The 12,731-nt window shown below is 31.6% G+C and overlaps 1 protein-coding gene across 1 annotated transcript in view; it reads right to left on the reverse strand.

The window, feature by feature from the left end:
* Nucleotides 1-12,731, reverse strand: part of bt (projectin protein bent) — a 379,904-nt gene that overhangs the window by 239,305 nt on the left and 127,868 nt on the right. Inside the window, 4 exon segments of the mRNA XM_089089036.1 lie at nt 223-248; nt 1,976-2,142; nt 5,336-5,415; nt 9,935-10,120. Of these exon segments, the coding sequence (XP_088945162.1) occupies nt 223-248; nt 1,976-2,142; nt 5,336-5,415; nt 9,935-10,120 (459 nt within the window).

The following is a 12,731-nucleotide window of genomic DNA, read 5'->3' on the forward strand; positions in this document are numbered from 1 at the left end:
TTTTGTTCAGAATGACCCTCTGAACAAAAAAAAGCCAAAAAGCTTAACTTTGCCTGAAAGGCTCACCTAAGACAAACCGTTAGCTTGGGATACAAATTTATAAGTTTAGATAATTTTGCTTGATAATTAGTAAATTAGATAATCTGTCTAAATAAATAGATGCTTGAACTTTTAATTTTAAGGTTATTTTCCTAGAGATCAAATAATAAATTTTCAACTTACCTTTTTTTTCTTTTTTTCTTCTTTGGCTGAAAAAACAAACAAAATTAGTTTTTGTGTCTTACTTTTAAAAGCAAAAAAAAAACAAGATTTCAAACAAACTCCAAGGAAAAAATGAAAATTTCTCACCAAAACAAATCAAAACTTTCAACAAGAAAAATTCAACAAGAAATCATATCCAACTTGGTAGGTCTAGTTTGTAGAAATAATTTCAATTAGTTGAAATATATCTGGATTAATTTAAGTATGTAGTCATCCTCATTTAATTGCCACCCCCACCAAAATCTAAATTTACGGGAGTTTTTTTTTCCTAATTTAGACAAAATAATTCAGACTTATGATGGACAAAATAAACTAAGAACAACAAATAAGTAAGTCACAAAAATTTTAAAAACAAAATCAAAAGAAAGATAGTTAAAACATGATTTTAAAATATGTAAATAGTGGGAGGAAGTTTTTATTAAGGTACTAAAAATATGTACTAGAAATTTTCTAATGCTTCAGCCTTGAGCTCGGGAGCCTTTATCAATGGACAAGTAATTAAATATAACTGAATAAGTAAAGAAATCTAATTGAATGAGTCACCGGAGAAAGGACTAAATTTCATAAGCCAAATTAATCATTGCCAAACATAAGCCAAATTAATCAGCCAAATAAGCCAAATTAATTAAAAACATGTTTTTAGAAATGTTGTTTTTAGAAATGTATGTTTTATTATTAAACCTATTAACAAGCAAGAAATGGTTCAATTACGTAATTACAATATTGTCTTCAGGTTAAAATTAGCGATGAAGAATCTTAAGCACATTTAAATTTATAGAAATATATACTTTAGCACTGAATATGTTTTAAACAAAATGGATAATATTCTATTTTTACAAGCTACTAAATTCAAAAGTCTAAAATAAAAAAAAGGGAAAAACAAACCTAATCATATCAATCTAGAGATTCTGTATTATGTAGGCACAAGGCCATACTTAGGAGGAGGGGGGGGGGTACCGAGTTTGACACCACCCCAAAATTTGTGTCTGACTCTTAACAAAATAAAAAAATATATATAAATAAATTTTGATGCGTTTTTTGAATTTTTTGTAGACCCCCCTCCCCTGCCTAAAAAATACCCCCCCACCCCAAACAAAAATCCTGAATACGCCCTAGTGCAGTAAGTAGTTGTGTTTTACGACTGTGCATCAAAGAAAGCTCAATGGTGCGCATCAGGTATAAAATATTACTCAATTGAATATATTTAGGATATTGTGTGCAAACTGGATTCTGGGGTTCGATGAACCCAGTTATTGAGCTTTCTCGGACAAATCTAGTGAGCAAACCGAAAGTTATTATTTTGTTCTGTATAAATATATTAGTTTTAATTTTAATGCTTTAGTATATCTGCTGATGACAATCGCTGTATATGTGGCGAAATATCAAGACTTTTATATCTGTTTTCACTGTCTAATAAATGGATTTATCTCTATTTGAAAGTTTATTCGTTCGTCATAGAAAAGCAGTGTGGTCTCGGAAAAAAACCAAACTTACGATATTACGTCAAAAATGAAAAATTCTAAAATTTTGCTTCTAGTCCGACAAAAACAGGAGTTCATTTTCTTATCTGTTTCCCTTATTTTATCTATTTCTTATCACTATGATATATTTTTTCCTCTATCGCTTTCTTTTCTTCTCCTTATATTCTTTCTTAAAGTTTTGTTGAAGTTAAGTCAATTTAGTCTTATCTTTCCTTTATATCAAATTTACTTACCTTTAATAATAAGTTCAGCTGAGCTTTCTTCCATGCCAAACTCGTTTCCAATCACAACTTTGTAAGAGCCAGAATGCTCAGATCGACACTCAGATATATGCAGATGGGCTTCAGTTCCGTCAAACGTTATTTTCGTGTCCTTCATGCTGGTAACAATACGAGAGTTTCTAGAAAAAAAGGTACATTTGATCTTAGATTCTTCAATTACAACCAAAAATGCTCTGATTATAAATTCAAAATCAAACAAGATTTTATTAAAAAAAAGTAATTACTTACTAATCTGAATTTAAAAAACTTTACTTAAAAAAAGCACTTATTTAAAAAAAAAACTGCCCACTGACTTTTTTTTATAAAATATGGGACTCAGTTCAGCTCACCTTTATTACAACTAATCTGTTTATTGAGAACAAAATCTTGGTAACAACCAGGGGCGTCTTTTGGGGGTGGCCAGGGGGGCATTTGCCCCCCCCCCCCCCAATAATGTGAAGAAAAAACTATTATACATCACTTACCCTTTGATTATCCGGATATGGACCTCTCTTGCACCCCCAATAAAAATGCTGGAGGTTCGCCCCTGGTAACAACAGCAATGTTTTCCATATTTATAATTTCCTTTAGCTCAATTGTTTTTAAACTGAAAAGCTAAGTTTATGCACTATTTTCTAAGAGACATTAGTTTAAGTAAGTAAGTAAGTGATTACTTACTAATCTGACTTTAAAAAACTTTACTTAAAAAGGACCTACTTTAAAAGAAACAGCCTAAAATAAATATTGCTACTGCTGAAGTTCATCACAGAAATAAACCCCCGAGGCCAGTAAAGCCTCAGAAGTCCCCCTCCTGTTCAAAATGGTTAAACATACTGCCAAAGTAGATTAACATACGTAAGCCCCAAACTTAAAGTTTTTGCGTGGAAAGTTTGAGTGAATTTATTCCAAAATTCAGTTTATATTTCGTTTTCTATTTTTCTTTCGAAAAATGTAAATAAATTTATCAATAATCGAATTTTCTTTAAATATTACTAGCATTAAATGATTTTACCATACTACTACGTTTAGCACAAGGGATGGGTGCCCTCAAACAGTAAATTATGTTAACGAACATTTGAGTGAATTTATTTTTAAAATTTAGTTCATTATGCATAGTTTTTTGTTTTTCCTTAGGTTAATAAAAATAAACTCATTGATCTTTAAACTTTTTAACTTAATAGTATCATAAATAGTTCAATCATTAAATTTATCCTTGACATTCAGCCTATTATGCATAATTGTTTTTATGCATAATGTTTTTATGCAATTTATGGTTTTATTCATTTATGCAAATGTTTTTGTTGTTTGTTGTCTTTAAGTTAATAACTTGTTTATTGCCTACCTATTTATAAAAAAATTATAAAATTTTACACATACTATACTACATAAAATATTTTACAAATATTACACATAAGCAAATTTTACTATATTACTGTGTTTGGCGTATATCATCCAGCAGTAAATTTTGTTAAGGAAAGTTTTTGTGAATTTATTGTCAAAGCTCAATTAATGTTCATATTTGTCTTTCTTTTTTAAGCTAAAATATAAAATTTGCTTAAAAAATTAGTTTCTCAAAATATTATTGACTACTATTACTACTAAAAAGTTACCGTAACACCAAGCCGCCTGAGACCAACAAACCTACGCACGTTCCTCCTCAATCCTAATCTATTCAGAGCCTCCCTCTTTACAACCTCTCAGGAGGTTTCCATTTCCCTTATACCTTTCTTTACGAAATCCTTCCATGCCAACTATGGACGACATGCTTTCCATATAGCCCGAAACGGTTGGCCAAAAATACAGCATAGATATATAACAGTAGCGAAAAGTTTCTTCAGAAATGATACAGATCAAAGCGCTCAGAAACGAAAAAACTGTCTGTGTCACAGCAATAGTTTCCCATAAGCCTGTCGTAATGCGCTAAACATTTGTCACTGCGCGTGCGAAAAGGCGGAGTCATGAAGAGAGGTCTAGATTGATGTAATGCAAAAATCTTTAATGGAGAGCATAGGACTTTTCACTGTTGGTAATATATTTATACTGGGGCTGAAAAGGACAATATTCGGCAATCTGTCATCCTTCATCTGCAGAACGTTCAGAAAGCGTACAGAAAACGTTTGCAGATAACTTTTATGAGACAGATTTTCTTTCACTATATCTATTTAATATTCATTTATGAAAACCTGGTTTGTTTTGTAATTGCTTTTAGGTTGAATTTTTACCAAAGAAAGATCTTGCCATGGTGCCATGTTGAGAGTAGGAGACATAAATTATGTCAGCAGAAAGTTCATATTGTAAAAGGTATTTCTATGAATTCATGCATATTGTTCGATTAATTTTCTTTTTATGATTGGCAGATCAGACATTTTATTAATATTAGTTTGAATTAGCGAAAGGAAGATCTCAGTCCCTGAAAACAGTTTTTGTTCGTCTTGTCTTTTATTTTTCTCAGTTGTTTTGTTCTTTGTTTTTCTTCATTTTTTTATTGCTTTGTGTTCTTTATTCAGTAGCTGAAAACAGTTTTCATTTGTCTTAGCCTTTTATTTTTCTTAATTTTTTTGTTTGTTGTTATATTCCTTCAGTTAATGAAAACAGTTTTCGTTTGTCTTGTATTTTATTTTACTAGACTTTGTAGTTGTTTGCATTCTTTTCTCAGTCGCTGACAAAAGTTTTCGTTTGTCTTGTCTTTTATTTTACTCGATTTTTCGTTCTTTGTTTTTCTTCATTTTTTCGTTCTTTGTTTTCTTTATTCAGTCACTGAAAACAGTTTTCATTTGTCTTAGTCTTTTATTTTTCTTCATTCTTTCGTCTGTTGTTATCTTCATTTAGCTAATGAAAACAGTTTTGTTTGTCTTGTCTTTTATTTTGCTCGACTTTTTCGTTCTTTGTATTCTTTGATCAGTCCCTGACAACAGTTTTCGTTCGTCTTGTCTTTTATTTTTCTCAGTTGTTTTCGTTCTTTTTTTTTCTTAATTTTTTTGTTGCTTTGTGTTCTTTAATCATTCACTGAAAAGAATTTTCATTTGTCTTATTCTTTTATTTTTCTTAATCTTTTTGTCTTTTGTTATATTCCTTTAGTTAATGAAAACAGTTTTTGTTTGTCTTTTATTTTATTTTTCTCGATTTTGTCGTTGTTTGTATTCTTTTCTTATTTGCTAAAACAGTTTTCGTTCTTATTTTCTTTTATTTTTATCGATTTTTCGTTCTTTGTTTTTATTAATTTTTTTGTTCTTTGCGTTCTTTATTCAGTCACTGAAAAGAGTTTTCATTTGTCTTAGCCTTTTATTTTTCTTCATCCTTTCGTTCTTTGTTTCAAAAAAAGTGTATCCTTACTTGTACCATGCAACTTGAGCAGATTTGTCTGATGTGACGAGTCGCACAGAAAAATTGGCAGGTTTTCCTTCTTCCGCTGTCTGAAAAGAAAAAAAATCATCTAAAGTAATTTAAACAATAGTAAAGAAAACTATTTATAAAATTAATCAAAATAGTACTTAATTATCTAATTATGTAAATTAATGATTAGTTGTTCAGCAATGCTCATTTAGCTACAGCAAGAACAAAAACTTCACAGTAACACCCAACCACCCAGGACCACCATGTCTACGGATGCTCATTTCACTCTATAATTGCTCTTGCCACACAATTTTGGATGGGCGTTAAGTTTTCCAATCATAAGTAGAAAATTTAATTATCGATGCTCAAACTAATACAAAATAATCATTACCTGTAAAGCCAGGTAAGAGACTCTAGCATTCAGTAAAAAGGATTTTACCTTGTAACTTTGTGAAAAGTGTAGTGATCCTACATTAATTATAAAAAAAAGAATTCTAGGAAATTTACTATAAAAAGTGAAAAATACGAGATTCGTTATTATCATCGATTATCATCTCCAGCGCCATCTATTTGAAATAAGGTGTGTCGAAACATGAAATTTTGCTTTTGATCTTCAGGGGAGACGGACTTTAACACTGCTTTCTGATTCTTCCCTGGATCTAGCCTATGTTAAAGTGTGGAATACGCTTCCACAGCTATTGAGACGTTGGCCCTGGGTCTTTCAAAAATAATTTAAGGAATTGTTTTGTCAAATACCAAAAATCTAATGCTAATTTAAATTAGATTAAGTTTCACATTGTTTTTTTTTCACTTTGGATATTCTTTTTTCATTTTATTTAGGTGAGGTGGTTGCACATACGGGGAGGAATGGATGAACCCTACTGTTAAGGTTAATCATTTTTATTTACTGAGGAGGCGCATGGCTGTGTTACTGTTACTGTTACTACTACTGTTACTGTTACTGTTACTATTATAGATTTACTGTTACTACTGTTACTGTTAAGGTTAATCATTTTTATTTACTGAGGAGGCGCATGGCTGTGTTACTGTTACTGTTACTACTACTGTTACTGTTACTGTTACTATTATAGATTTACTGTTACTACTGTTACTGTTAAGGTTAATCATTTTTATTTACTGAGGAGGCGCATGGCTGTGTCTAGTAAGAGCCTTTTAATTTGTTAATAAACAAAAAAAAAACTTTTCGACAAAGAAGCTTTACAAAGAAAAGTAAAAGCCATATTAAACTTAAGATCAGTAAAAGGAAAATCTATAATAATTCAAATTCAAAATGACCAGAAATTACTATTAAAGAATAATTGAAACCCAAAACGAACAGAACATCATAGCCAACAAACAAGAGGCATTATAGATAGATGAATAAATAAATCTTAAACGAGTAAAACTTAAACTGAATATGCAAATAAAACTTAAAACTAACAAAAATCTCTACAAAAAAAAGTATGGCCACTGCCTCCTTCTCTAACGGTAAACGTATAAGGCCTATTGCAACATTGGCGCTTTACTGAAAACTATATGTGACTTGAAGAGTCTTGGAAAGAGCTAATAAAATCAAACTGAATATTTTATCTATAATTATATTAATTGCTGAAAGCTCATCAGTTCGAGATTTTATAACATTGTAACTTTCATTTTATTTTAAATGTTGTAATAAGTACAAAAGAAAATATTTGTAATATAATTCGTTTTCAGTATAATTCGTTTCAGGCAATGTGTTTAAACGCATTGCCTCTGAATAAGTCTCAACATAATTTTTCGAACAGAACAGCGTCTTTAAAGTTTGTTTATCTTCTTTTCATATTAGCTAGACCCATTTGAACAATTGAAAGCTGAAAATCTGTAGTTCCAATGGATTTACCTGAGACTTGAGGAGTGGCACCCCTCGATAATTTCCCTGCTCAAGTGGCATTATCTCTCTTTTAAAATATTATCTATTAGATAAAATTTTATCTTTTAATTTTATCTAAAATACACATTTTACATATCTAAAGGGGCTCGTATTTGCCTCCCCCCCCCCCCGCAAACGTTGTGTTTTGATCCACTAAAGATTTCGAAAATTGTCATTCTTGGGTATTCCATTTAGAATGTGCCTTTTTTGAACGGTTGACATTGAAACTGTGACATTGAAACGGTGGACATTGAAACTGTAACAAGGTTATCTTACAAGTGAAGGAGTGGAAATACTTCATCCTTCAGGCCCCTTTCTCTTGCGTTCGAGTTTAATATCCGTTAGACCATGTATTGAGAATAATCATCATCCCTGGTAAAATTTACATATGAAATATTGGTAAATTTTATAAAAGGAAAGTTGGAAGGCAGTAAATAACTGATGGATAATATAGTCCAGTAAGAAGACCTGAAAAAGACTTATTTCCATAGCTGAAATTGTCGTTGTTTCCATTTTGTTACACAGAGTTTTGTTCCCAATTTTTGTTCCCAGTTGCATAAGCAATTCCAGTCAAAAGAATCCCCTCCTGAGAATAATCATCCCCTCTGGTGGAACTGAGTATGCCCAATCGGAATTTCAAGTCAAAGTTTCTGTAAGGTGCTTAATTTATGGTATAATGGCTAAAATATTCACTTGAAAACAAACCCTCACATTTAGTGCACCAAAAAAGTTACTGTTTTTAGTGACATTTGAAGCGTTTCCAGTCACTATGAAGAATCAAACCCATAATCTAGATTGTAAAAACTAACATTCCACTGACTATCTTAATTAACAAAGAAAAATTTGAACGACTATCTTTAATAATCGTTCAACATTTTTAATAATTAAAATTTTTAATATTTAATTTTTTAAAATTCGAACAATTTTTAATAATTAAATTAGTTTTCAATAATGTCGACTGTAGTTTCAACAATCTTTCTTTGCAGCAAGATTGTGTTAAGAAGATTGACGACAACCGATGTTAGAAATTTGCTTGTTTCAAAGCCAATTTTCAAGTCCTTTCCAATAGTCTGAAAAGTCACAGGAAAACACCTCAGATACGTGTGTCAATATCTTGTTGCTGTTGTGCCTCAAGACCGTATTTGACGTTTTCACATTTCTGAGGTAATTGCCAAAAACAGTTTGCTAAGCTATTCTCAAAGGGAGGATCAGCAGAATAATGTAGATCAGCAGCATCGAAATATGATTGAACATCCTCTCTTTGAATGCAGCTAAGAAAATGGTTTGCAGCAATTACTTTAGAAGTTTGAAAATGCCCCATACGACCTTTAGGAGCAACACTGAAGATTTGTGAAAAATGTCACAAAAGATGAGAAAAATGTCAAAAGAAGTTTGAAAATATTACACATGACCTTGAGGACCAACACTGACGAATTGTGAAAAATATCATAAAAGATGAGAAAAATGTCAAAAGAAGTTTTAAAATGTCACAGACGACCTTTAAGAGAAACACTGACGACTTGTGAAAAATGTCACGAAAGATGAGAAAAAAGTCAAAATAAGTTTTAAAATGTCATATATGACCTTTAGGAGCAACACTGACGATTGCGTTAAAACAAACTTTAAGAAAACACAGGACTAGTGAGAGTTAACTTCGTGGCATAACTTGTATCGTTCCATGAATATTTAACTCTTAACTCTTGAGTCAATTTCAAACTTTTCTCAACAGTTAAAGTTCATTCGGGGCAGCTTAGAGTTATATTTAGAACACTTATTTTAAGGAGTATTGTAATTAGTCGTATAGTTTATTTTATTTTGTTATAGTTAGTCTTTTAGTCTCATTTATCCATATAAAATCAATTCCGCGTTTTGTTTGTTATTCCAAATATGCAGCTGAACTATTCAAACTAAAAACGTAAAATTTTTGCAGAATGATCTCGGAACTTTAAAAATAAAAATATGCTATGAAAATCTGAATTAAAAAATGGCTGCAAACATGAAGTAATGACAACAAGTGTGAGAGAGGCGAAGACTAAAACTGACAACAGAAATGGCCAAACCAAGTGTAGAGAGATAGCATGAGGCCATATTTACGAGGGATGAAGGCCTTAGCAAGTAAACGGTGGGTGAAAAAAGTGGACAATGCCATCTTTTTTTCCAATTATTATGTATAGTAACTGTCGAATTATCAGCTCTGGGACCATATGCATTCGTCGTTTGATAATGGACATCAATTTCTATAGAGCATGCAACATCTCATAGACTAAACATAGGCATAGCAATTTGTTTGGCTATTTTTTAAAGCAATTTCTTAGCTATTTTTAGCGAGATTTGTTTTAGCTTGACCAAGACTGTTTAATTTGGATTTGTAGGATTTGGAGCGCCCGTCCCTCCTCTTTTGCAGTTGATTAATCAATTAGAATGTCAAACTCTTCTGCCATGTTTTTCAGGTTTGATTCTAATTTAAAATCAGCTCTTTTATTTTTGCTATCTGTGAGTTTATATATATACCCTTTTTACTTATATCGTTTTTGGTTGGAAAAAAAGAATAAACAAGTACTTCCAAAATATAAGAATTTCAGATTCGTTTCAACTACTAAATCACAACGTTGCTCATTTTTACTTTTATTTTCAAATTTATTACGGAGAAAGTGCGCGGCATTAACAGTTATTTATAAGAAATTACTTACCACTGGTTTAAGGCCTTGGGCAAACTCAGGCTTACTTCCTTTTGGAGTGGGTTTATCTTCTGGAATATTGTCAACTGTGACAGTCTGTGAAGTGACACTGCCTTTTTCGTTTTTAGCAACAAGCTTATAGACTCCTTTGTCAACTGAAGCTGCTTCGTTGATTTCCAATTGAACAGCGTATTCACCCTAATGAAAGAAACAACATTGAAAATATGAATCGACGTTAGGGTCTTTAAAGAAATACTTTCACCGTTTCCACAGTTTTTGGGGAAATTACCATTTTAAAACCAAAATGGTAAAACACAAAATTTTGTAAAATTTATTTTCTGTATATTAGAATTTTTTTGATATGCTGAATCTAATTATGTAATTTTATTAATATTATTTACCTATTTGGGGGTAGTTCTACAAATTTTCAAAAATCAAGCAAATTTTCCTGTGCTCGTATTATTTGATGGGTAACATTAAATTTATTGGATTTTATATATTTGGAATCACCATAAAAATTCAGTTCGTTTGATGTACTGATTATTATCAAAATTTCTATTGTTTGGAGTATCGGTTTCTATTGGCCGAGTCACTCCTTACTTACAGTTCGTTACTACGAGCTGTTTGATGACTTAATTTCTGGAATGTCAATTCTGAATAACACAAGGAGTTGCATTTATTTTATACCAAATAGTTTGTTTTAAGAAAGTATAAGTTTTAAGGAACTATTCATGGTAATATTAATCGAAATTCTAAGAAAAACATTTTCAATAACAATATATATAACAATTTAAGAGAGGGAAAAACGGGCAGGTTTTAAATACAACGGTGGAATAAATAAAAAAAAACTTTATAGAATAAAAGTCTGAATAATTCGACTCCACGTCCGGGATGTTCTATTAATGGGAAAAAATCTATTCGCCTTCAAGAATTATTGAAGCGAATTATATCAGGAATCGATACATCAGTAACAATATTCCCAGAAGTGCTTAATATTATAAAAATTCTAGATTTATATTCGACGTACCTACAAGAACTACAAGTCCTAACTATCTTTTGGAGAAGCGAGGCTAAACACGGATAATTAAAGATTTACATTAATTTCAACACGAATTTTATTTCCGTTGATACCAGCGAAGGATAAATAAAGGGAGTTGTAAAAACCAAAAGGGGTCGTTTTTGGCCTTCATTATTAGTTTACCGAGGGAATCCTCCAACTCAAATCTTTAGAGGTTGATTCTCAGTTTCCCGGTTCGCTAGTAAGATGATAGTATCTAAAGAATCAAAGTTAGTGCCTTTGAAGCAATACTTCGCCCATCCCCAATTGAGTGAGCGGAACCATATCTGATGTCAAGTCTATATACACATTTACCAAAAAGAAAAAACATAACGGGCCTATAACGTATAACAAAAATATAACTTATATTGAACATATAATGAAAAAATAGACCATTTTTTAACCTTTTGGAAAACATCCTGGCGCCTCGTATTGAACTGGAAAAGGCCAAAGCTACAGCATTGCTTGAGGAGTATTGTCGGAAATTAAATTTGGCGAAAAAATACCAAAATTAAAGTTGGTATAATGAAAATCCATTCATTAACAACTATTTAAACTGACATTTCATCAAATTTGTCAAAGAACACAAATATATTTATTGGTCGTAATATGTTAAAAAGACAGTACAAGTAAAACTCAATAAAAAAAAAAAAATAAACACAAAAAAATAAAAGGGATATTTAAAACATAGAATGGAAAACAAATCGAGAACATATTCATACTGTCTTTTCTTACGATTCTCCATATAAGAAAAAAAAAACAAGAAAAACATGACATTTTATCCTATGAAAGAGAGTTTTATCAACCATAATTTCCAAGTTTAGGAGGAGGATCCTCTTGATCAACTCTTGGGGGGGATAATCAGTTCCCTTTTGTCTTGGTATGACGACAGTAAAAATTTTCTGACAAACTCCCGAATTTTCAGCTCCCCAATTCTCCCCAATTTCTAGCTAGGAACTCGGGCACTAGTATATGACGATACCATTAGACTAAGTCTACCCTTAAAAATATTTTTTGGTTTGGGGCAATAATATTTTAGTCTCCCCGGGATTCCTCCAGACTGATTGTTGAAAGAATCATTCACAGTTCTTCTGTGCGCTGGTATGATGACGGTGAATATTTACTGGTAACCCCCGAAAGATCAAGCTAGGTGCTCATGTCCTAATTTTTTCTCGAGACCATTAGACGAATTCCACGGGAAAATCGTCTTTAGTTCACCTCTCCACTTCTTTCCGAAAAATATCCAATCTCTTTAGAATTTCGGAACGGTTTAGCAGGCTTTTTAACAGCCTTTAGTGCAAAAAAAGGAAAGAAAAAACAGTGAACATCAAAACTTATGAGTTTCTAGATTAGAAATCCCAGAAACATTGGCAACATCGAAGACGTTTCGACAAAGGAGGGTTGTAAAATTTAAAAAACCTAAATTCTCGGCCATTATCTACTAGTTTATCAGGTGATCCCTGAGATCAATTCTCGGGAGGGTAATTCTTAGTTCCCATGTGAAATGGTAGACATGGAATGTCAAACTAGGAACTCAGCCCCCAATTTAGCTCGAGAGATTAGAAAAAATACATGGGAAAATTATCTTTGGGTCACCTCGCCACCCCCTCCCAAAGAAGAAATATAATATACTTATGCACAAAGACATGTTTTGTAGGTTTTCTAACTGCCTAATTACCTCAAAAGGAAAGAATGACCATTAAATATAAAGAATTCCGAGTTCCAGATTCGAAAGTCGAACAATGTTACCGC

Source organism: Artemia sp. Qi Xiang Cuo, chromosome 1 (genome assembly GCF_049724085.1).
Source record: "Artemia sp. Qi Xiang Cuo chromosome 1, ASM4972408v1, whole genome shotgun sequence".
In the NCBI taxonomy this organism is placed as follows: domain Eukaryota; kingdom Metazoa; phylum Arthropoda; class Branchiopoda; order Anostraca; family Artemiidae; genus Artemia; species Artemia sp. Qi Xiang Cuo.